The sequence below is a fragment of the Magnolia sinica genome, chromosome 13 (assembly GCF_029962835.1).
Source record: "Magnolia sinica isolate HGM2019 chromosome 13, MsV1, whole genome shotgun sequence".
In the NCBI taxonomy this organism is placed as follows: Eukaryota; Viridiplantae; Streptophyta; class Magnoliopsida; order Magnoliales; family Magnoliaceae; genus Magnolia; species Magnolia sinica.
In genome coordinates, this window is record NC_080585.1 from 9,073,280 (window position 1) to 9,097,238 (window position 23,959).

Genomic DNA, 23,959 nt, shown 5'->3' on the forward strand with positions numbered 1-23,959 from the left:
TGAAATGATTTTCATGTTAATATTAGGATATTTCTGTGTTTAAATTGAAAACTTTGTATATTAATTTGAAAGTCTGACCATAATATCCCAATAATAACAAGGAATTTTATGGCAATTTCTTTTTGAGGATTTGGATTTTACCAAACAACTTCTGAAAATTAAAAATTATGTAAATGTTTTTTTTTTTTTTTTTTTTTTAAAGTAATGCTGCTAGGGATTGAACCTGGATCACTCACACATGTTGTACTGTCTCTGGCTCTGCCAACTCATCTAAAGAGAGGGGGAATGTGTTGTGTACTGTCTCTGGCTCTGCCAACTCATCTAACGAAAGGGGGAATGTGTTGCCTTGCCTTTCTAGAGATGAAATTATAAGAAAGTTAATTTTTTTTTTTAAAGATTAAAATTGAGACATATATGGCCTACATGGTATATGTGTAACATCCTACCCATCAAACATATGCACTCCGCCATGGTGATAACGCAAACAAAAAATCAAGCCTATCAAATCATCATATAGGTTACGCTTGAATTTGGATATTTCTAATGGTGTATGTTATTTTTAATGGATTGCCCACACGGTTTTTTAAATTATTTCTTTCTATTTATTGTTCGTCTAACAATCATGTTATTCGGCAACTGTTAGACATGTTGGATGTTACACATATGCTACATGGCCTCATCAATCTCAATTGCACACGGTGAAGAAAGAAAGAAAGAAGGCAGTAATGCAATTTCCCCTCTGATAGAGACTGCCTCGGAATTATCAGGTCCTCTGAGGCACTATTTGGTAAAATTTGAAGCTTAAGAGGGATTTGCCCTAAATTTCCCTGTGATATTTGTCAGACTGACATAGAAAAACTTTTATACTCCGAAAGAGTGTGATGGATGACACGCGTTGATGGATGGATGGACGTTGCATGCCATGAAGTGGCAGTGAACTTTTGAAATCATTGTTCCAAGTTTAGCTGTTCCATGAACTAAAAAATTGACCATCAATGGACATTTATTAAACGTGGAAGATGAAAAATATCCAACGGTCCAATTTCAACAGAAGAGTGTCCACGGATGAGAGGTTAGCATTGTTCAACCAATCTGATCTTGGGACTGTGACTACGTGTTCCACAATTCTGTCAATTTAACTTGAGTTCAAGTTGCCATGTGTACAATTTATGAGAGCCTGCGTATCAAGCGTCATACGCTGCCAGAGTATCATATCTCCCTGTATATAAATATAGAGTGAGGAAGAGTGAAAGGCTGCTGCCTCTCAAAACTCCCCGGCACTGCATCACCAGCAGCAGCAGATCATGGCGTCTTCCGCCATCTCCTTCTCATGCACCCGCGTCGCACCGGATGCAGCGTCCTCCAGCAACGAAAACAACAACAACAGAAAGACGATGACGAGCATCGTCTCTCCGTGCACTCACTCCCACCAATACCCGATTTCCAGGTCCATCCTTTTTGTCTCCACACCCCTCTTTTCTTACTTATCTTCTGATAATTTCAGCACGAAGTGCTGTAGAAGACATATTTCAGTATTACCAGTAGAAAATTCGTTTGTCCTGACCTTCTTATCATGTTTCCATATCTATGTATATGACTTGAATAAAACAGTCGTTGATATGTATCAGTTTGGAGGATCTCGCCGCGTTTGGATGCATAAGTGAATTCAATTGCGATATTTTAGTTTTTATCAGTAGGAACTGACAGAATCAAATGATGTTTCTTTCAAAGTAACTTAATTGCGATTTGGTGTGTAGACTGTCAGCGCGAATGCTAGGGAAGGGAATTACGATTAGGTTATTTCCAGTTTATTAGGGTCCGTTTGGGTGCCACTTGCAAATGAGTTCATCTTGTTTTAGTTAATTGTAATAACACATTATAAATGATAATATATACTTTCTAAAACATAATTACGATTAACTGAAATGAGATGGACTCATTTTTAAGTGGCACCCAAACAGGCCCTCAGACTAATAACTTCAATTCAGTTTTAATACTGCATCCCAATGCACTGCAAGAGACGTGTTCGTTAATGTTATATGTAGAATGGGAAATTCTCACATGCATTTATGCTATTATGGCTGAGCTGTTTTCAGCCACCCATGCTGCTTTGTGGATGTTGGGATGTCGATGGGGCAAGCCAGCTGACAATCAGGTTTTCAGGTCTGAGCTGTCATTGGATGGGTTTAGATCTAGACTTCTAGGCTTGAGTCAAGGTTATTGATCCACCATGTCGGCACTGATCAAGGGCATCATGATCATCTAAGCCTGATCGAGGGCATGATAATACTAATCTATTCATCCTATATGTGCATATATGCACACACATATAACAAACACACATAAAGGAATTTCGTATTGGGCCAGACTTTGGCCTGGAAAATTTTTCACTGAGTTGGTCTCAGCCAAGCTCTTGTCTTGTTGGGTTAGGATTTGGATGATCCTGACCTGGCCCTTGACGGGTGCCAATAGATGGATAGGTATTCTTCTCTGCTTGTTTAATGCCGAAGAGCTTATGATTCTTTTGTTTTTCAATCCTGCTTCAGGATGGTTTATGTTCGCAAGAGGGGAAGAAGGGAAAGAATCCATGCCCATTCCCGTATCTTTGCTTCTATTGCAGGTTCTTCTACTTCCATTTATTATCTCCAGTCTGTTTAAACTGATGTTTTATGAACTTGGGGATGGGGAAGCCTTCTGCATTTGATTTCTGTATTATCAATAGCTCTGTAGTTTATGAAGAAGAAAAACATGAGCCTTGACCTGAGGGCATGCACAATGTTCTCTCTTTTTGTTTTTTTTCTGTTTGTACAACTGGGGCCCATGGTTAGAGATCCAGACGGTTGCTTTGTTGGACCTCACCTTTGATGGTACGTGCCACAAAAAGTTTCCCCTATTGTTGTGTCCAATTGTGGGCTTTTGCTGTATTTATCTGTGAACCATCCATTTACAGGTCATGGATGGTCCTGTCAAGGGGATTTCTGGTCACGCTCTTTTGATGGTGAGGCCTAATAGACAAATGGTTTGGATCACCGAGCCATGGCTCTAATTGTAAAAAAATAATGAAAACATGAGTATTCTGTGCATAACCTTGTGTCGAGGGCCATAACCATATAGATGAGTAATCTCACTCCAACTTTTGTTGCACCCCTCATTTATTGACAGATGTTTCCCTGGACAATTCCATAGAAGGAGCCCCTCTTCCCAAAGGTGACACGTGGTCTGTTCACAAATTTGGCGGGACATGTGTTGGCACTGCCAAAAGAATCAGTAACGTTGCAGATATAATTCTTAATGATGCATCAGAAAGGAAGTTGGTTGTTGTTTCTGCAATGTCTCAGGTGACGGACATGATGTATAACCTCATTCACAGGGCCCAGTCACGCGATGATTCTTATACATCTGCATTGGATGATATTTTTGAAAAGCACAAACTAACAGCAACAGAACTACTTGACGGAGAAGATCTTGATAGATTCCTATCTCAGATGCATGATGACATCAGTAACCTTAAGGCGATGCTCCGTGCAATTTACATAGGTTTGGGCAGCAGTCTCTGTTTATTTTTAGTATGTTTTAAACTCCTGCTTTCCCTCATCAGATTTTATCATATAAACTATATAGTAGCAGTTTTGAGCCTGTAGCTTAATGGTAGACAGCCTGCATTTCAACATTGAGGTCTCAGGTTTTAGCCCATCCCATCTTACCTAACCAGAATGAAGTACCTGTTTTCATCAGGTTTAATATGTTGAATCTTCTCCCACGTTAGCCATGCTGAAATGCACATGAAATAGCCCAATTTTCAACTATTACAGATTGATTGGCTTGTTCTCTATCAGTTAGGTGTCTATGTTTTTAATTGTCATCCCACCCTTTGGAGCATGTATTAGATTCTTTACTATACTTTCTACTCACAGCTATAATCCTTTTTTAACATGTTTTTTTAAAAAAAAAAAAAAAAAAAAACTTTCTTTGTCATTTCTTATTAGACTCCTTCAACAAGATTCTCATGGTACCAGAGTTTTGCATAAATGCAACGCCCAACTTTCAAAACTTAGTAAAGCCGGTTAGACTCCTAGGTCTCTCATTAGTTGAATGCAACCATATCTGTTTGTATAAAAGCCATTTAAGTGAGAATTGGTAAGTTCTCCCAGATCTCTCCTCTTTCTCAAGTCATAATCATATGTGCATGTCTTCATATGTATCTCCATGCATGTTTGTATCTGCATGCATGTGTGCAAACTTTTCTTTTAGGTTTAAAGCCTTAAATGCCAACTTCTCTTTTTGCAAGTATGGGTTTTTTGTGATAAACTCTGCCTGGTAGTGATGCGCCAACCAGTCCCCATCCTAAGTAAAGGATGATTGATGTTAGGTAGGCAGCTGGCTGTTGAACGTTTGCCAAGCAATTGTGAAAACAATAAATAAATAAATAAAGATGACCCCAAATAATTGTGACAAGGCTATGGCGATGATGGCAATGATGATGGGTTTTCTGTGCTATTAACTGTTTTTTTACTGCACTACCTGACATCTTTCACATATTGCAGCTGGTCATGCTACGGAATCTTTTTCGGATTTCGTTGTAGGTCATGGAGAGTTATGGGCTGCCCAAATGTTGTCATTAGTAATAAAAAAGGTGCAGTGATTGCAGATTGATTTTAGAAAGTGTCTAAAGGTTTTTGAAGTTTGTGAGTGTACAATGATTTTCCATCTTTTTTTTTGTGTGTGTGCAGCGAGGAATGAGTTGCAACTGGATGGACACAAGGGATGTCCTTGTTGTAAATCCTACCAATTCCAATCAAGTGGATCCTGATTACTCAGAATCTCAGAGGAGACTTGACAAATGGCTCTCTCATAATCCAGCAGAAACGATCATTGCAACTGGTTTCATTGCTAGCACACCTGAAAATATTCCCACGACCCTGAAGAGGGATGGTAGTGACTTCTCTGCTGCTATAATGGGTGCTCTTGTTAGGGCTCGTCAGGTCACAATCTGGACAGATGTTGATGGTGTGTACAGTGCAGACCCTAGAAAAGGTTTGAATTGGCCCTCTCTAACTGGCATTCTTGATCAACCCCAAGGAGAATAACCATCTTTGTCATGAGGATTTGCTTAATTTTACTACGAATATGGTTCCTCTTATCTTTGTTGGCACGATGCACTAGACTATGGACACTCATCAACAATACACATGGGAAAATCCAGACCGTCCAAATTGTGGTACCTGTAGTATTGGAGCATAGCCCAAAGTCACACAGATTGACGTATCTTTGATCACTGGGCATTAGATGGACTTCAAAAAGAAAATGATCAATGGTCCAAATTCAAGGAGATGTTAAGATCATCTGGTCAGTGTGATTTCAGGCTATGATCCATCCACTCCGGGGACCTTCATTTGGACTGTCTCGATCGGCATGTGCATATGCGATGTGTACCATGAATGAGTTGCCATGAGTTAATACATTGCAAAAAGTGTTGGAGCCTAACCCTTTCATCAAGATTTCTGCAACAATTAATACCTAAAAAGCATCTTTTTTCTGCAGTTAGTGAGGCTGTGATATTGAAGACATTGTCTTATCAGGAGGCGTGGGAAATGGTGAAATAGATTACTCTTGTCAGCATGCAGGAATTGCAGGCATTTGCTGAATCAGAAATAACCTTTAAACTTTTTTTCTTTTTTTTTTTTTTCTTTTTTTTTGCAGTCATATTTTGGTGCAAATGTTTTGCATCCACGCACCATCATTCCAGTCATGAAGTATAACATTCCCATTGTTATAAGAAACATTTTCAATCTCTCTGCTACTGGAACAGTAATCTGTCAGCCTTCAGTGAATGAAAATGGAGATTGCCAGGGCTTGGAATATGTTGTCAAAGGGTTCGCAACCATAGATAATTTGGCCCTTGTAAATGTTGAGGGGTGAGCCACATTTAAGAAATTCTTGCTGCTTGAATTCTTGGATATTTCAATGGTTGTATATTTCCACTTGTTTACACATTTCTGCTTGTTGCTACGCAGAACTGGAATGGCCGGTGTTCCTGGTACCGCCAGTGCCATTTTTGGTGTTGTTAAAGATGTTGGAGCTAATGTTATCATGATATCTCAGGCATCTGCATCCCACAAGTTTGCATTTCTGGATGTTGTAAGCTAGTAGTTTCTCATGTGCTGATTCATTGGGTCTAATGCAGGCCAGTAGCGAGCACTCTGTATGCTTTGCTGTACCTGAAAAGGAAGTAAATGCTGTTGCTGCAGCTTTGCAATCTAGATTTCGCCAGGCTTTGGATGCTGGACGTCTTTCTCAGGTACTCTAGTTTGAGTTTACATCAATAGCCTGGGGTCATCTTAGTATTTCATGGAATGATTGATTCTTTTGCAAAACTCCCAATCGTTGCCGATTACTCTAGCAATCTATTTCCATCATTCCTACTCTAGCAATCTATTTCCGTCATTCCTTTGCACTATATTGATGATGCATGTGAGTGGCAATGGTAAATGTTAGTGGTGAAAATATCCTGATGTATATTAGATCATGCTTAACAGTATGAGAAAACTAAGGATTTTTAATCCATGAATGTCTTTGATTTTGCCAATGCATTCTAGTAGTTGAAAACCATGGTTTTGAAAGGCCCTTCTGAAAGATACTTTTGGCAATATGTGTCGCTACATGGCAAAACAAATAAATAAATGTTTTACAGTTCCAGTTATTTTCAGCTTCACTATTGAATTCACCACCTTTGGGACAAATTTTAATTTCAAATCAGCTTTGCAATTTTTTTGCCCTTGTTTAGAGGACCCCACTGGTCTTCTAAATACTATGCGGTGTTGGGTCCTTACTCTTGCTCCAGTGGTAGACTCTAAGGAGTTTCAACACCTGGTCAAGGGTTCGAGTACCCATAGGTGGTGAAATCCCACTACAGCGTGAGTGTGTGTATGTGTTAAAAAAATAAAAAATAAAAATACTACGCGGTGTTTAAATATTAGTGAATCATGTAGCCCGGCATGTTGTTGTTCCCTGTTTATGTTTTTAACTCAGTTCCCTCCAGGTTGAGGTTATTTCAAACTGTAGCATTTTGGCAGCGGTTGGGCAGAAAATGGCAAGTACTCCTGGAGTCAGTGCTTCTCTTTTCAATGCACTGGCAAAGGTATTCACATTCTCCATTTGTGCTCGAATTAATCTGCATGTTTGTCTGTTCTGTTTGGACATCTTTTGTACTGGGAAATGCTGATACCTAGTTGCTGTGATTTTCAGGCTAATATAAATGTGCGAGCTATTGCTCAAGGTTGCTCCGAATACAATATTACTGTGGTGTTGAAACGAGAAGATTGCATTAGGGCTTTAAAGGCTGTGCACTCAAGGTTTTATCTATCAAAAACCACAATAGCAATGGGCATTATTGGACCAGGACTTATTGGTGGCACTCTACTTGATCAACTCAGGGATCAGGTGCTGTATTGGATGGGTACTTACTGTTTTTTTCCCCCTTCCTGACATAAGCTCGTTTTACATGTTGTGATTACTAGACTAACTTTAGTTAAAACAAAGCAGACCTGTTTGTTGCAGTGATTTGAGTGATCATATAAAACTGTTGCAAGGGATGTTATTCACTCATTAAGTGTCTTAATGCAGGGGCATTTTCACACCGGGCCCGAGTGGGGTGGCCTGTATGAAGTGGGGGCACAATCTGGGTGGGCGGCCTGTGTGAGGTGGGTGGCTCGTGTGAGTCGAGATCCATTTGAAATGGGGCCCACAAAGGGGTTCGGACGAGGGCCTGCCCTGAGCTATAAGATAAAGGGATTGATTCGCTACGCTATATTAGTTCGAGCTTTTAGAGCAAGTGATTAGTTGTCCTACGTTAAAAGTGATATCAGAGCGGGAGGTCTCATGTTCAAGACTCCTCACCGGGGATGATTAATGCAAGGGCATTTTTACACCGAGCTTGAGTGGGGTGGCTTGTGAGAAGCGGGGGCACACTCGAGGTAGGTGGCCCGTGTGAGGTGAGACCCATGTGAAGTGGGGCTTCGGCCGAGGGCCTAACCTAGGCTATGAGATAAATGGATTGATTCGCCATGCTCTATCAGTTTGAGCTTTTAGAGCAAGTGGTTAGTTGTCCTGCGTCATGTTTATTTTGTATTAAGTCTAGGTGTAGGGTTTAACCATGTGGGGTAACACTTTGATTATGTCTTAGAAAAAGTACTTTCATTTTGTATGTTGCTCTTTGCTAGATTTGATTAAGCACACATCCTTTACACCACAATAGTGAATAGTGAAATTGCACGTGGAGGGCCCACGGGCTATTCACAAAAGCTTAGCGGAGCTAAAGAATGATGGCTACGTCCAGGAGGGGGGGATGATTAGGACCAATTTAAAAATTATATGTTTTAAATATAATTGTTTACTTAAACTAATATGCAATTTAAACCAAGCAAGGCAAATTAACTCTAAGGTTTCCAAGCCATTAGAGAGTCCAATCACATAGACTATAAGGGATGTGGCAATTAAGCAACTAGTCTATAACATGATAGTGTATATGTGTGTGTGTGGGATGTGCTAACTATTAACTTCTAGCATTCATCTATTCATGCATACATATAATTAAACATTTACCATATAAGCATAATTAAACAAGTGCTCAAATGACAATCCTAAATACAAACATGTATAATGGTTCAGTTTTTCCATTCTCGGCGGACGCACTCAACCCATGAGTGTACCAGATTTGACTATTGGAGGTTTTAAATTAGGTTCACCTTTAGCCTTTATAGCCTTACACAAGTACCCTAGCTTACACTCCCACCGGAGGCATCCACAAGAGACTTTAGTTGGTTTTCTATAGGCTAACCAACAACCTCGGTTATAATCGAAGGATCTACGTTTACTCCCACTGCAGGCTCCCTCAGAGACTAACACGTACGCACCCGTGTCCTGTGGCCTATACAAGGACTTTGATTTAAGTTCTACACAAGAGACAAGGTCCTACACAAGAACCTAGATTTAGGCCTTACACAAGAGCCAAGGTCCTACACAAGAAATTAGTCGAGTTTAACAATTCAAACTCCTATACTCAATCCTATACAAGGAAGGAGTGTATACGGACTCTTATATTGACAACTTGTTGGATTAAGCCCCTTTTGCAGCGCCTTATCGGGTTGCTTGATCGATGCTCTCCCGTGCTTTAATCAGCTACCCTTTGCTCACCCGATTTTAATGCTGATGCTTTGCTAAGGCTTCGACTCCAAGATCAAACACCTTGTATTTGTTGTTTTGATGCGGTGACCAAGGTGATGGGAGGAAGCCTCGGTAATTCTACTTGATGGGTCTTATAGAGGATTTAGACAATGGTATAACTATAGAGTTTGAGTCCAATCTCTAGAAAATGGAGTTCAAGCACATCTTGAAGGTGGATGTTGGAATCCTCATTAGAGTGTTAATCTCAAGGAAGATAACTCAGAACTCATTGGATTACTCGCTTGGGATGAAGGATATGATTATGGAATCACCTAAGTTTTTATTGCACCAAAAACCCTTCTAATTGCCTAAAGACTGGATCTTCTATATAAAGGAATAGAGTTCCAACGGTCTTAAAATGGGCATAAATGGTTAGCTTTCGACCTGTCGACCTGAGGCTTCAACCGGTTGAAAAGCCCTTTGACCTATTGACCTGTCGAAATATTCAGTGGCACATGGTATTTTTGGTTGTCCAGTTTTTGTCACTTTCGATTTGTCGACCTTCTTTTTTCGATTGGTCGACCTTGACCTTCGACTTGTAGACCCGAGGCTTCGACCCGTCGAAATATTCAGTGGCACATGATTTTTCTTGCTGTCTAATTTTTGCCACTTTCGACCTCCTAACCCTCTATTTCGACCAGTCGAAATGGTCCATTTATGAATTGAAAATTTTAGGAACATTTGTTTTATTTGTCCTGATTTTGGCCGTTTCGACCTTTAAAGCCAGTTTTAGGGTGATCAATTTAGAACTCCTATGGCTAAGGGATGATCAACAATGTTTACCTATGAAGTTAAGGATCATCTAGAGGTTCAAAGGTTGTTGTTTTGGGTCAAGGGTTAGGGTCACCAAGGCACCGTATTTACCTGTTCTTTGCTCCTTGATGTTCCAGCTTCACTCGTGATTTCGGTCTTCAGCTTTCAAGGGCCCAACTGACTACATGACACAAGGACTCACGTGATTGACAAATAGGGTGCATAAAACACTGCATTAACAAATAGAACCATGGAAAACCTCCTCGTGCAGGGTTTTGGAAACTTAGATTTGATGGGTCCACCCTTGGAAACTCGTGGTGAAGCAGCATCAAAGATTTGATTAGATATGAAAAAAGGCATTGTTTGGGCATCTTTCTCGGGGGTCTCATCATTAGGGGTAGCATTTTGAAAGCAAAGGAGTCGGCTCACAGAAATGGTTTGAGAATTTTCTTAAGCAACTTCTCTAGGCCTCTGATTGTTGAAGGCAACTCTTTGATTCTCACCTCTTGGGCCGCTAAAGGTACTTCCACCCTATTGAAACTTTCCAATATCCTCGAAATTTGTGATATAACTGATAGTCTAAACGCTTTGTTTATGCCCATGGGTGGAATATTGAGGTGGATTTGTCTTCCAAGTGGTGTTTTGCCCTACCCTTTGTCCTTGGATTCCATCCCCTTGATGTGGTTCTTATTTTTCTTTAATAAAATTCATCACCTCTCAAAAATTATAGAAGGTTACTAGGGTTTGCATGCTCAAGCCAATGTTAACAGGCTCATCCGAAACACCAAACTGTGGATTCCATAGTAGAATGTTAATGGAATTATTTAAGCATTTAGTCACTTTTTTTTCTCTCTCTCTCAGAGTTCAACGAATTGGTATATTGCACTCTTATCACTGGAATCCTAAGTCTATTCTCCTATCATTTATCTGACTTGCAAACCAGCTGAAATTGAAAGTCACAATGGGGGACCTCATTTCAAATTTAAAAGTTGCTCATCATTTGAAACTGATTGTGTGTGAAATTTTTTTCTATTGGCAGGCGGCAGTTCTTAAGGAAGAATTTAACATTGATTTGCGCGTTTTGGGAATCATTGGTTCAAGGACAATGACATTGAGCAACTTGTAAGCTAACCAGATTTTTATTAATATGATTTGACATTTCATAGCTTAGCATCACAGTTTTGTTACATATTGATTGTTAATCCGCCATCTACTGGCATTATATGTTAATCAGCTTATTTGAGATTGGCATGTTTTCACGTGGGGCCCACCCTGTTGATTGGATTGGCCTCGTTTTTGGGGTATCTGATCTTCATGGTGGGATGACCTTGTTGAGCAGATTGGATACCATACACACACTACAGTGGGCCCCACACGTGAGTCATATACATAGTATTGATACATGTCGTAATCATCCTTTTTAAAAAAAAAATGTAAAATGCATCGTTGTCGTTATCATAGCCCAACTAATTGCGATTGGCTACACAAATCCTGTTCCGCCATTCCACTCTATCGAGGACCATTTCCTCAGTTAGACCATAGATTGTCAAATCTTTTCTGTGTGCACTCACATCCTTCTAACCTTCCCATTACCCCATTAAAGCCTTCAACTTGAACCAATTCACTCCTAACTAGAGCAGTTCTTAGTCTCCGTTGCAGATGGCTAAACCATCTAAATCTACTTTCTCTCATCTTACTACCAATTGGTGCTGCTCCTAAGTGCCTTCAAATGCATTCATTTCTAGTTCTATGCTTCCTAGGCTTGCCACTCATCTATCTCAAGATCCTCATTTCAGCTATTCTCATCTCTCAAACATGATCCATGACTTAGGTGGGCCATGCCATAAGAAAAAGGTGATATTAGAAGACCATTCTAGGGGGTTGTGTGTGTGTGGGACCCGCCATGATCCGATTCTTACATCCGACATATTCATCGTGTGTTCCACTTGGATGAGGGGGTTGAGCAAACTTCAAGCCATTCCAAAGCTCAGGTGGGCCCACTAAGTGATTTTAGAAGTTTTAGGCATGATGTCTTTATTCAAGCTCATGTGGCCCACGTGTGTTTTGGATCCAGCTGATATTTGGGGAACTCCATTTCTCGAGGGATCTGACCTGAAGCATGGTTCAGATCACATGCACATCAAGGTGGGTCTACACAAACTCGAGTGTAGGTACACTGAAGTGTATGTGAACATTGCGCACGCGCATGTGATGAGGCGCAAACACATGGTACTGGTACTACCACAACTTGTGGGGCCCGTATGACGTGTGCATCAGATTGACCCCATACACCAGGTGTGCCCTTCGCTGTTATGCCATGGGGCCAAAAATCAGCCCCATGGAAAACTTAGGTGGGGTATACCGTACACCATAGGGTGCAGTTTTAGAGGGGACACCCAACTGATAAAACCTTCTAGACTTTTGTGGGACCTACTGTGTAGTGTATATGCCATCCAATCCATTCATCATAAACACCCCACCAGGATGAGGGAACGAGATCAGATCATTGAAAACTCAGGTGGGCCACACTACATAAATTAGTGGTTTCATGCATGAATTTACAAGGTTCCCTATGATGTGGCCCACATGAGTTTGAAATGGCCTGATTTTTTAGCTCTATGGTGAATGAATAACTGCATATGATGGATGGTGGATTTCATGAATGCATCTTGTGGGCCCCACAATAGCCCGGTACCACCACAATTATGGTAACACACACACACGGATGCAGATATATGCATTAGGAGATCCAATCCACCTTGGAGGATGAGATTTTCCTCCCCTCACTTTCTGTACAATACACGTGGCATGTGTGTTTGATGATCTGAAAATTTTATTCATTGGGGAAATGATGAAATGGGTGATAGACCAAAAATCACAGTGAGCAGACATCCTAATTACTTAAAAGGTGAGGTATGCAGATAGTGAACATCTGCTTGTGCTGCATGCAAAACGCGGAATCGGTGGGTCATCTTCTGGTGCACTGTCCCTTCATCTCCCAAATCTGGATAGACTTCTGCCAAAGATTCAGCATTTCCTGGTGCCTACCTCGTTCAGCTCATCTTCCCCTGGCGTATTGGCACGGATTCAAGCTCGGCAAGCAAAGATCTTCCGTTTGGAGAATGGCTATTTTGGCCATTTGGGGGTCAGTGTGGCTTGAAAGGAATGACAGATGTTTTAATAACTCCTCTTCCTCTCATTCTGCTGTTGGGTCTAGAGCCAAGAGGCTTTTAGTCGAATGGGCAGCCAACGTCAAGGGTCTTAATGATGTTGATCTTTCTTTTTTAGGGATTTAGAGCTTGTCTGCTATCTCGGCAGCCTCGCTCTTCTGTCCGTACCCTTCTTGTTTTCCCTTCTCCTTTTTTAATGAATTTTCTTGTTGTTTAAAAAAAAAAAAAAAAAGGTGAGGTATGAAAATCATCAAAATCCAGTTGGTGATTTTGAAGTATTCTTATTTCTGGTCTCTGGTCTATTTATGGAGCCTTATGAGGAATGAACCGTTTGGATCATCATACACATTTGCCATATGATGGTAGACTGGATCTCCTCCCTGTGTGCATGTGCAAGTGCACACATACATGCGTTGCAGTGAAGTTTCTGAGAGTGGAAATCTCCTAGTCATTCTTCTCTTTAATCAAATGAAAGAAACATTCCCCCACTCGAACAAATATTTCTCATGTTCTTTTCTCCACATGCAGCCTTCCTAGTTTTTAATTATGGCATGAAAAGGACGTACGTGCTTGAAAATTACCAGAATGTCATCAAGTTTTCTCATGTCCCTTAATTTTTATTGGATGCTCCTTGTAGGGGAATTGACTTATTCAAGTGGAGAGAACCTAAGGATGAGATGGCGGAAGTGGCTGACTTAGAGAAATTTGTTGAACATGTGCATGGAAACCATTTCATTCCAAATACTGTATTGGTTGACTGTACAGCAGATACAAATGTTGCAAACCATTACTACAATTGGCTGCGTAAAGGAATTCACATAATTACTCCAAACAAAAAGGCGAATTCTGGACCACTTGACCGGGTAAGCTGCTGGTCAAGATCTACTGTGGCTATTAACTTATAATTAGTATTGTATGTCATGATTTTATTTTATAGATACTGTTTTTTATTTAGCTATCCTGTAAAATGAACTTTTAAAGGCTTTGCTGCTTTGCTTTGTGCATCAATGTCTTTATATGCTATGATTTATTGCTAGTCCTCCTCAACATCCATACTTTGCCTCGTTGAAACATTTAGAGATTACTTATGTAGAATTGATATGTTGTTTAATAGAGAACTGCAAGAAAGACTCTGATATGGTAATCTTAAAACAGATGGAAATCCACTTTGTCACAAAAAAAAGGGGCCTCCGCTTATGCATATGTAATCACCCAAAACTTGATGGGCACATTCTTAGAGCAATCCCAGAGCTTTGACATGCATTTAAGATTGCCTCTGATTTTGTATAAAGCTCTCCTTTTCTGGTGTAAATGGATCCTAGGCAGAGTCCTTAACATAGAAAGCATCTAACGTAAGTGTTGTTTTAACTAAAGAACCTGATACTTCAGCCTCTTGAACTTATGTAAGGAGTCAAATAACCAAGATGAGGATGGTAAGAGAAGAATGCCGAAGGGAAGTGACAATAACTGGCAAGGGTGGAGTAGCAAATAAGGCAGCAAAAATATTCGCCCTCTAGGTGGCCGAATTGTCCTGTGAACATAAAGTATGGCGAGCCTTTATTTCGGCACTATGGACAAGCAAGAATGAACCTTGTGCAAATGAGAGCCACAGCTCCTGGCAGACCAAGAAACAGGGAAAAAGAAGTGAGCGAGTGATGATGTCCCAGCCTTCGCTAGTATAATTCCGTAGGTGACCTGAAGGGGCTCATATTAGTTCATGTCAAAAAGATCATACGGTCAATCTCGAAATTGTTCCTCAGAAACAACACTCTAGTTGGTCTGGACAGCCATACCTTACCATGTGTTATTGTGAGTGCCACACCTCTGACATCTTGGCTATTGCTTTTCATGAGTTTTCATGTTATGTTGATAAAAAAGACACAGAGCCAAAGACTACTTTCTGTGAGACGATAAAATACTGTCAGGTTTAGCGATAAACCAGCACAATTAATGGTGGGGCATTCTCTTCCCTTCGGGTTAACTGTCTGGGTCAACAAACCCTGTGCCATTTCTAGAGATTGACTACATCATGACACTATTCACATCCTTCTTTATCAGGAATAGTGTTTTAAGTATTCACGATATCGGTTGATATATCCCACGATATATCTTGTATCCCACCTGTGCGATATGAAACAGGCAAGTAGTGGGATATTCCACATGTTCGACTGATGAGCATTTTTTTTTTTTTTAATCTCCCCCCCCCCCCCCCCCTGTAAATCATGTTAAATTAGTGTCAAATTGTTACAAATCCATTATTTTTCATGTTTTCCATGAAAAATCATGGATTGGGAGCTTTGATTTTGAGATTTGGAGGAGATGGGCCGACTTGCAAAAAATTGGAAAATAAAATAAAATAAAATCAAAATTTCCTAATTTCTCGCAAATCAGTTGCGATCTGTTTCCAAACATAAAATCAAACATGCATGTAACCTGATCTAGTGATTCTTCTTTGGCTTTTGAATGTATTGCTTATGTTTCCACAAGTCTTCTTACTTTTATAAATTACATGAATAGACTTTGAATATACTTGGATCAATTCAGTTAGACAATGCATAGATTAGGACACCATACAAAGAAAACTTATTCTGTGCACTTGTTTTTTTTTTTTTTTTGTAATGTTTTGATTTATAAGTGTGTATCGATCTCTTTTTTAACAATCACAGAAGTTTCATTGAAAAATTCGACCAATTTCCCAATGTTTCCAACAACAACAATGCATTACATGATACAACCGATAAATCACATGTGATAACCATACTACGTATCCCAAGGGTGCGATATGTAATGCAATACTGATATTTCAAACACTGATCAAGACCCTACAATTCCTCCTAAAACTTCATAGCACTGCTTTTTAGACTCATACAAGAGTGCTACATTTTGGGCAACAAGAACCGATTGACATTAATCACAATGGCAGTGACATTAAAACATCACAGACTAAATAATGAAAAATGACAATTGTGCTCCCATAGGGAAATGATATATTAGATCCATTATGACCAGAATATGGTAGAGCCCTGTAACAATACATTTGGCATTGAATCAGGGTATCTTGATTGAGGGAGGTAACATAGATGGCCACTGTTCAAAAACAACACAGACCAATTAATTCCTTTATCATTTTTCTGTAGTTATCCTCAATGAGTGTATGTTGTTGACCTTTTGTTTTTTGCTTTATACCATTGGTATGAAGGTGACTTATAGGATGATGGTTCTTGCTCTTCAACTTTGGGCCACCAGATTTAGGACCCAAAATCATGATTGTCCCGATTCATACTGCTGCCACGTGTAAGGTTAGTGAAGTCTTGATGGTATTGTGGTCCTCCTAGCTCCACATATCATTTATCCTGTTCCTATAATGAAGAGAAATTAGTACAAAATAAAGTCCTGGTACCTAAGCACTCCCAAACTCCCTACTACAAGATTTTCTGTGTTGTGTCAAGGCTTTAACACTGATAAATTTTTAGTGCTTCAAACTCATGAGTTTTCTAATCCTGTTGTTTAGAAATGGCTCAGCATTTTAGATGTCTGTGGAGGAATTGCCCACTCATGTTGCTTTAAGTCGAATGTTCAATTTTCATCAAACAACAGAAACCTTCCAGTGTAGTTCATGCTAAGTAGTTAATGCTCCATAAAAATCTGAACTAGAGTTTTCATTGTGCCTAATATTGTTGAACACTTTGTTTACCTGTGACTTCTGTTGATGGGCATTTGCTAAGTCCAGTATTTGAAGCTGAGAGCACTTCAGCGACAGTCCTATACTCACTATTTCTATGAAGCAACTGTTGGAGCCGGTCTTCCAATCATTAGTACCTTGCGTGGACTCCTTGAAACTGGTGACAAGATTTTGCGTATTGAGGGCATTTTCAGGTGGGTTGTCTTTCTGCCTACATCCATCCACCAGTTTGAGGTTTCAAAAAGAAAATGGAAGGGTTTTGAAATGTAATATTATGCTTTGATAAGCATACAGCTGATGAATCAAATATTTGAAAATAAAAGGTAAAGTGGCTTGATTTACAATAGCTTTGGTGAAATGGCATGGTAAATGATATGAGAGATCTATTTATCTTCTTCACACTCGAGTCTTTGTATCTCTCAATAATATATGCAAATGGTCTTATGAGTCTTCTGGTTAATGACATTGCTATTCCAGTGGAACTTTGAGCTACATTTTCAACAACTTCGTAGGAAAACGGGCTTTCAGTGAGGTGGTAGCAGAAGCTAAACAAGCTGGGTATACTGAACCTGATCCAAGAGATGACCTATCAGGAACAGATGTCGCCAGAAAGGTGAATATACGCCTCGAATTTCTGGGAACACTGAAAATGTGCGCATGCTTATTTCCCCCTACTAGATTCCTCAAATGGGGCCCTGATGCAAATTGGTGCATCACAGCTACAGCTATCAATGGGCTGCTGATCTGCAATGAGTTCAGTCAAAATGTTGAATAGTCTCTGCTCAAATCAATTCTGGCGTGTGGTCCGTTAATAAACGTGATTGCGGACACCTTACCAATTTGAGATATCCAGGTGCTCCAACTTGTTGGTTTACAAAGACAGCAATGGTAGCAACCCCAAATAGCTAGACAAGCCTATGATGTTGATGGTGATTGATCTATTAATTTCCTTATTCTCATTTTTAAAATTATTTTATTTTCCGTGAGATTTTACGGGAAACCCTCAAAAATTTAAAATCTCCCAAGACTCCCTTATTGAGAAATGGACTAGAATGAGATTTTTCACATTGGTTTCTATCTGCTGATAACAATAAAAGCAACTGTTGCTGTCGTGGCTCTTCTTATTTGAGTTGATGATGGTTGTTCTTACTGCAGGTCATAATCCTTGCTAGAGAATCTGGCTTGAGGCTAGAGCTCTCTGATATCCCCGTCCAGAGTCTTGTGCCAGAGCCATTAAGAGTAAGCAGCCATTAGGCAGCATCATGCAGTGTTGATTTGTGAAACCCAAATCTTACCATGAATGTGAGATCTTAAAATGAATTTGCAGGCGAGTGCATCGGCAGAGGAGTTCATGCAGGAACTTCCAAAATTTGATGAAGACATAGCAAAGAAAAGACAGGATGCAGAGGCTGCAGGCGAAGTGCGTTGTCTTTTCTTTTTTCCTTACTTTATCCAACCCCTGCAAATTGGCCTGTGAGAATGCATCATGGCTCACATGCGCCAAGTTTGAGATCCTAGCTGCTGATCATCTTGGCCCCAAATGTAGATGGTGTGACCCAAAAATGCAGGCCAACCGTATGTATGGAAGAAATGGACAGTTAAGAATAAGTCACAAGTAGTCCACATTCAACATGTATGTGACCCAACAGATGAATGGATCAGCCAGATTCTCTGGACAGGCAATATACACATGGGGGTTCACTTGATGAGTGGCTCGATGTCTCACATGTGTGACATGTGAGCATGTGTGAGCCATGAGATGCTTTTCTTCTTTTTCTTTGGTTCCTTTTGCATCACAGAAGAGCAGCTGATTTAAGGGTTTAATACACTTGCTTCTGAAGGTGTTGAGATTCGTGGGAGTGGTGGATGCTGTCAAGGCAAAGGGGCATGTGGAACTGAGAAGATACAAGAAAGAGCACCCATTTGCGCAGCTCTCTGGATCTGATAACATCATCGCTTTCACGACGATCAGATACAAGGAGCAGCCGCTGATTGTCCGCGGGCCAGGTGCAGGGGCCCAAGTCACCGCAGGTGGAATATTCAGCGATATATTGCGGCTGGCCTCTTATCTAGGTGCTCCATCATAGTAAGCATCTACTGCAAACAAGTGTTAAATTTCTTTCTAGCACAATTAATCTAAGTGAATATTTATATCGACATCTCATGAAATTCCATGCATCCGTAGTGTTTGAGCTATTGTTGAGTCTTTAATCTATGCTCTTAGAGTTACATGATACTTTTAAGGAATGTTGTTAGTCATGTATTTATGTCACTTTGTTTTGAGATTAGAAAGGTTCTTTGACGCAATGGTGTGTTGCTTAGCTTCTGAATATCACAGAGGCTCCACATGGGCCTGCTTGTATTGATCGTTTTGAAATGGTGTTCTTGAAGAGTTTGGTGGGAAAAGGAAGAAATGTAATATTCAAACCAGTTTTAGGAATAAACAATCTAGTTTGTAAAATTTTATTTGGGGCTTGAATTTTTATTACTGTTATTGGGGAGTTTTTTTTTTTTTTTTCACGTGGGATTGTAGTCCTGTTATTGGATTGGAAGATCCTATCCATCCATTATTAGGCCTTATTTTCAGTTGGCTATGGACTGCTGTTGCATCTTTTCTTGACTGGCTATTTGCACGACACCGTGGATGGAATTGGTATTGGCCTATCCATGGGATTCTTGGTGTGTCATGCATCCACTGTGCGGCCCATCAAGCGCATGCAAGTTGCCTGTAACCAGGGTTACAGGAATCCCAACAACCCCAAGTTTTCTGTGGGCCCTACCCCGGTGTTTGTGTTATATCCACTCTGTCCATGCGTTTCACAAGCTCATTTTAGGATGTGAGCCCAAACACAAGGGAGATCCAAAACTCGAGTGGGGCCCACTGTGATGTTTACGTGCCATCCAATATGGTGATTCCATCCTGGATGAAGGGAAAAAAAACATATCAGCCTGATCCAAAACTTCGGCCCCAAGAAGGTTTCAATTGTGGCCGTTCAATCTTCATTGGTGTGGCTCACTTGAATTTCGGATATCTCTCATGTTTAGGTTCTTTTCCTAAAATGAGCTGACGACACGGATGGACAGAGTGGATGTAACATAAACATCAGGGTGGGCTCCACAGAGGTTGGGATTACAGGCAACTCGCCTCCCCCGACCAGCGACAAGGATCTTATTTGATTTGTTGTAATGTACGAAATTAGACGGAGCATTTGTAAAGGAATTGCACGATGTATGGGCTGCATCTTTGCACGTTATGCACGGGGTTCCCGTTCTTGACATGTGGGGCCCATGGTTCAATAATCCAGACCATTGGTTTGTTGAGTCCCACTGTGGAACGTTCCCAACAAAATCTCCCAAATTGTAAGGTCTCATCTACAGTTTTTAGGACCCTTTTTCAGTTGAGCGCGCAGTGTGGACTGTTATTGTATTTCTTTCCATAATTGTCCTGTTGAGGCCCCTGGTCCATCAATGCGAGGAGACGTCAAAAATAAAAAAATAAAATAAGGATGGGCATGCAAGTAATTAATTTAAACCGTCCGAATCGTGGTCCACCGTAGATGGCTCCCAGACCCGAAAGTACAATGATTTGATTTTCTAGTTGACGGTTTGGACATTTAATGAACGGCCATGTGAAAATAGTGGGCCATCGGTCTAATCGGACAAACAAATGCCCATTAATCAGGGGTTAAGAATCGTTCGGTCAATTTTAACTTTTGGTGATAATCTACAGCAGGGCTTCGCAATAGGACAGTTTAGATTGTATTGTATGTCTACAATTTCCGAGTGCCTGCGGATCGGCCATCACCCCATGCAAATGAAGGGTTGTAGAGGTAATTGGACCTGCGGGTACCCGATTTTAATGGGCACGGGTCCCATTTATTCCATCTGTTAAAGAAATCAAGTTGGGCTCAGGTCTTACCTTTGGATCCGGTTAAAAAACTTTCTTGTGCCCTAAAAAGTTTCCATTGTGCGCGATTCAATCACACATATTATTTACTTTGGTGTGGTACACTTGAGCTTTGGATACGTTTCATGTTTGGGTTCATGTCCTAAAACAAGCTTGCGAAACAGATGGACGGTGTGGATATAACGCATACATCAAGGTGGCGTCGCTGAGCTAAAGACTGGACAAATTCCCTGCAGCCCTGCAATCGGTATACCGCCAGATGGAAGCTCAGATCTCTCACACGCATGTGTACGAATGTCTGCGTGAACATGGGCTGATTCCTACACGCGTGTAGAGTTAACGAACCTAGCCCAACCGCTCCCCGCCAAGGGAGGTTTGTTAAGCCCGCACGTGTATAGACCTCTTCATCGACGCGCAAACACACGTGCCAATATGGAACAAGTTTACAAGATCGTATCTTTCCACAAGAAGGGCCACGGTGTGAAGATATTATAACCTAATAATATAGCCATTACAATACTAAGGTGGGGTACATTGTACAAAAAAATGGACAGCTAAACCAAGCATCTAGCCGTCCAATTATTATTTACACTGTGACCTTCCTAAACGATAAAACTTTCATATTTTCGTGAAAAATAATTTAAACAGTGTTGTACAAATGATAGGCAACTCAGATCGGGCAAACACATTCGATATTAGCACGTGTGATTGCGTGTAGATAATACGCTTCACACGCGTGTATGTTTTTCCAACGTCCAGTCGACTTTATAAATCTCCATCTCTGTTCTACTTCCCTTCTTACGTTTGCGCATTTCGTTAATCTCCGCTCTCAAAAATCCCACGCTCTCTTCTTCTAACAAACAGCTCGATCTTCCTCTTCAAGATTCAAAAATCAAGAATATCAAGAAATCAAGATTCGAGAGAGAGAATTCTCCAAAACCCAAATCTCATTCTCCTCATCTTCGCGTTTGGTAGGCGAGCTCGATCGGTACGTATCAATCTTACCATTTTCCCTACATTGCCCACAATCCATTTGTGTTTTTTCCTCGAAAATAATCTCTTCCTGTTAGAGAGAGCCTCTGCTGTTATGCACGTGCAACCCCAACTAGCTCTAGCGCATGGCACGTAAGAAGAACAAAACGAAGCCGCCTGCCGCACCCCCGAAAAAACCACCACCAGCCCCACCCGGCCTCACCTCTTCCGTCCAAGATGAGCCTTCCAATCAACCCAAACCAACCACCACCACCCCAATTCCCGACTCTGTCAAGAGCGAGTGTGAGCAGGCCCTCAACGCACAAGAAGAGCGGCGGAAGGAGATGAGGCTCCTGCAGCAGAAACTGTATGCACCAAATCCCCAGCAAGATGATGATCGAATCTCCCTTGAATCTTTGTCTGGGCCTAAAATAAAACTGGCCAACAAGCGGAAGAATGCAGAACTTCAGAAGATGACTACTGACTGGCTCCAAAGGATTACTTCAGTTCGAAAGTATTGGAACTCGTTGAGTGTCGAGAAGAGACGGAGTTTTCTTGAAGTGAGTTTCCACGATCTCTGGGCCCGCTACTCCTCAGAAGAAGATGTGTTAGCATTAGGTGTGCTTTCGGAAGCTCTCTCATATGCCGAGCATAAAAAGACCTTGAAGTTCTGGGTATGCTGTTGTTGCAGTTCGGAATTCAAGGACTGCGAATCCCACAAGCAGCATGTGTTGGCGCATATTAGCAACCTGGAAGCGAATTTTCAGGGAGTCCTGCCAAAAGAGGTGGACAGTAGCTCGGTAGATATGATTCTCAATGGTTGTTGGAAACCAGTCGATCTCAATGCAGCTATGAAAATTCTCGAAAATCAGGCGACACGCCAATCTCTCACAACAGCTGACACCATCAACCAAAGATGGCCATTGGTTAATGATCCCAAACGTGCCAAACACCTTGAAAGTATTCAGTTCATGTTTCAGTTGCTTCTAAAGAATAAGTGTCTTGCTGATGTTCACGTTCAGACCGCGATACAAGCAGCCATGGGTGAGCTCGAGAACCTTGCGCCAGGTTTGGAATTGATAGATCATGGGCTGGATAAAACACCTGCTTGTATTTGCTTCTTGGGTGCAGACATGCTTCCGAATATATTCCTCTACTTGCACAGACTCTCGAATTTGTGTAAGTTAGGCAAAGACTCTGAGAAGACCACCTCAGTAGATGATACCCAGGGTGTCGACGCTCTGGTGAGTGATGTTCTAGAGGGGATTACTCTCAGTGACGATTCACATCATCTCATGTTGAATGAGTTTTTGTTGACAACCGTGACTGTTTCTAATAAAGCTGAAAATGCTACTCTCGGTCAAGATGGAGGGCCAGATAAGGATGAATTTTTATACTGGATGTTTCGCCCTTCTTCGACTGATGTAGAACCTGTATCATGGACTTGTAAGAGGGAAGACAGGGGCCGTCGGCGAATGGAGATTTTTGAAAAGCTAAAGATGGAGATTTATCTCTTACGGACCCTCTGCCAAGATAAATTTACGCATAAGTGCTATATCGAGGCTTGTTGTACTCTTTCACGTCTCTGTGATGAAGAAATTAGGAAAAGGGATTACTCTGTGGGATATGTCGCTCAAAGTTTGGAGTCTCTCTTGAGGAAGCGGTACGAAGAGATTGCGGTGAGAGAAGATGATCCAGTGTACGAGCGGACTGCTATTTCATTTGTTCTTGAAGAATATCAGGCTTCGAATGTTACGTCCAGCAACAGGGAGGATTTGAGAATGCAGGACAACCTGGATCAAGCTGACGACAGATTATTAGACGTAATCGAAAATCAAAAGCAGCCTTCATATAAGGAGGTTAGTTTTTTCTAGTTGAATATTTAATGCAGAAATGGCATTTTAATGATGTCTCATTAGTAGGTTGCTGTCCTGCAGATGGGCAACTATGATGCAATGATCATGCAGAAGCTTGCTGCCATGCAGCAGTTGGAACGTGAGCTTGAGGCCATCTCTGCCATTGATTACCGGGGAATTATGTTATTCCTAGTGAAGAAGTTATTGCGGGTCTGTATTGATTTAGTTTAATCGCTTCATTGAGGTTGAGTTTAAATGTTGTTGGTGGTTATCTTCCTTTGGCAGGAACGTTTGGAGGATCTAGCAGGTAAAGATGCCCAAGAGAAATTTGATGCTGTTATGGAAACTGTTTTACAAGAGCTTCGCGATGAAAGAAATGTCAATAAAAGACAGGATG

At 40.9% G+C, this 23,959-nt stretch overlaps 2 protein-coding genes across 4 annotated transcripts; both read left to right on the forward strand.

Annotated features, from left to right (window-relative positions):
- The first annotated feature begins 1,246 nt into the window (after nt 1-1,246).
- Nucleotides 1,247-19,293, forward strand: LOC131222710 (bifunctional aspartokinase/homoserine dehydrogenase 2, chloroplastic-like). 3 transcript variants are annotated; one of them, XM_058217875.1, is made up of 19 exons: nt 1,326-1,447; nt 2,097-2,163; nt 2,547-2,620; nt 3,163-3,537; nt 4,545-4,633; nt 4,731-5,034; nt 5,542-5,594; nt 5,701-5,915; nt 6,015-6,102; nt 6,185-6,298; nt 7,040-7,138; nt 7,246-7,440; nt 11,015-11,097; nt 13,783-14,008; nt 16,876-17,021; nt 17,305-17,440; nt 17,983-18,066; nt 18,155-18,247; nt 18,669-19,293. In XM_058217875.1, the coding sequence occupies exons 2-19, from the start codon at nt 2,117-2,119 to the stop codon at nt 18,912-18,914; spliced, it is 2,667 nt and encodes an 888-aa protein (XP_058073858.1). In that variant the 5' UTR covers nt 1,326-1,447; nt 2,097-2,116; the 3' UTR covers nt 18,915-19,293. The 3 variants fall into 3 exon arrangements, with proteins under 3 accessions (XP_058073857.1, XP_058073859.1, XP_058073858.1); XM_058217874.1 differs by lacking the exon at nt 2,097-2,163 and having other exon boundaries at nt 1,247-1,447; XM_058217876.1 differs by lacking the exons at nt 2,097-2,163; nt 3,163-3,537 and having other exon boundaries at nt 1,247-1,447.
- A 2,243-nt stretch (nt 19,294-21,536) lies between these two features.
- Nucleotides 21,537-23,842, forward strand: LOC131224032 (uncharacterized). Its single transcript, XM_058219612.1, has 2 exons — nt 21,537-23,565; nt 23,644-23,842. The coding sequence occupies exons 1-2, from the start codon at nt 21,853-21,855 to the stop codon at nt 23,791-23,793; spliced, it is 1,863 nt and encodes a 620-aa protein (XP_058075595.1). The 5' UTR covers nt 21,537-21,852; the 3' UTR covers nt 23,794-23,842.
- Nucleotides 23,843-23,959: the final 117 nt, after the last annotated feature.

Coding starts and splice junctions, on each gene's coding strand:
- LOC131224032 (XM_058219612.1), top strand. CDS start 21,853: ATGGCACGTAAGAAGAACAAAACGAAGCCGCCTGCCGCACCCCCGAAA. Junction 23,566..23,643: donor AGCAGCCTTCATATAAGGAG/GTTAGTTTTTTC, acceptor GCTGTCCTGCAG/ATGGGCAACTATGATGCAAT.
- LOC131222710 (XM_058217874.1), top strand. CDS start 1,305: ATGGCGTCTTCCGCCATCTCCTTCTCATGCACCCGCGTCGCACCGGAT. Junction 1,448..2,546: donor CACCAATACCCGATTTCCAG/GTCCATCCTTTT, acceptor ATCCTGCTTCAG/GATGGTTTATGTTCGCAAGA. Junction 7,441..11,014: donor TTGATCAACTCAGGGATCAG/GTGCTGTATTGG, acceptor TTCTATTGGCAG/GCGGCAGTTCTTAAGGAAGA.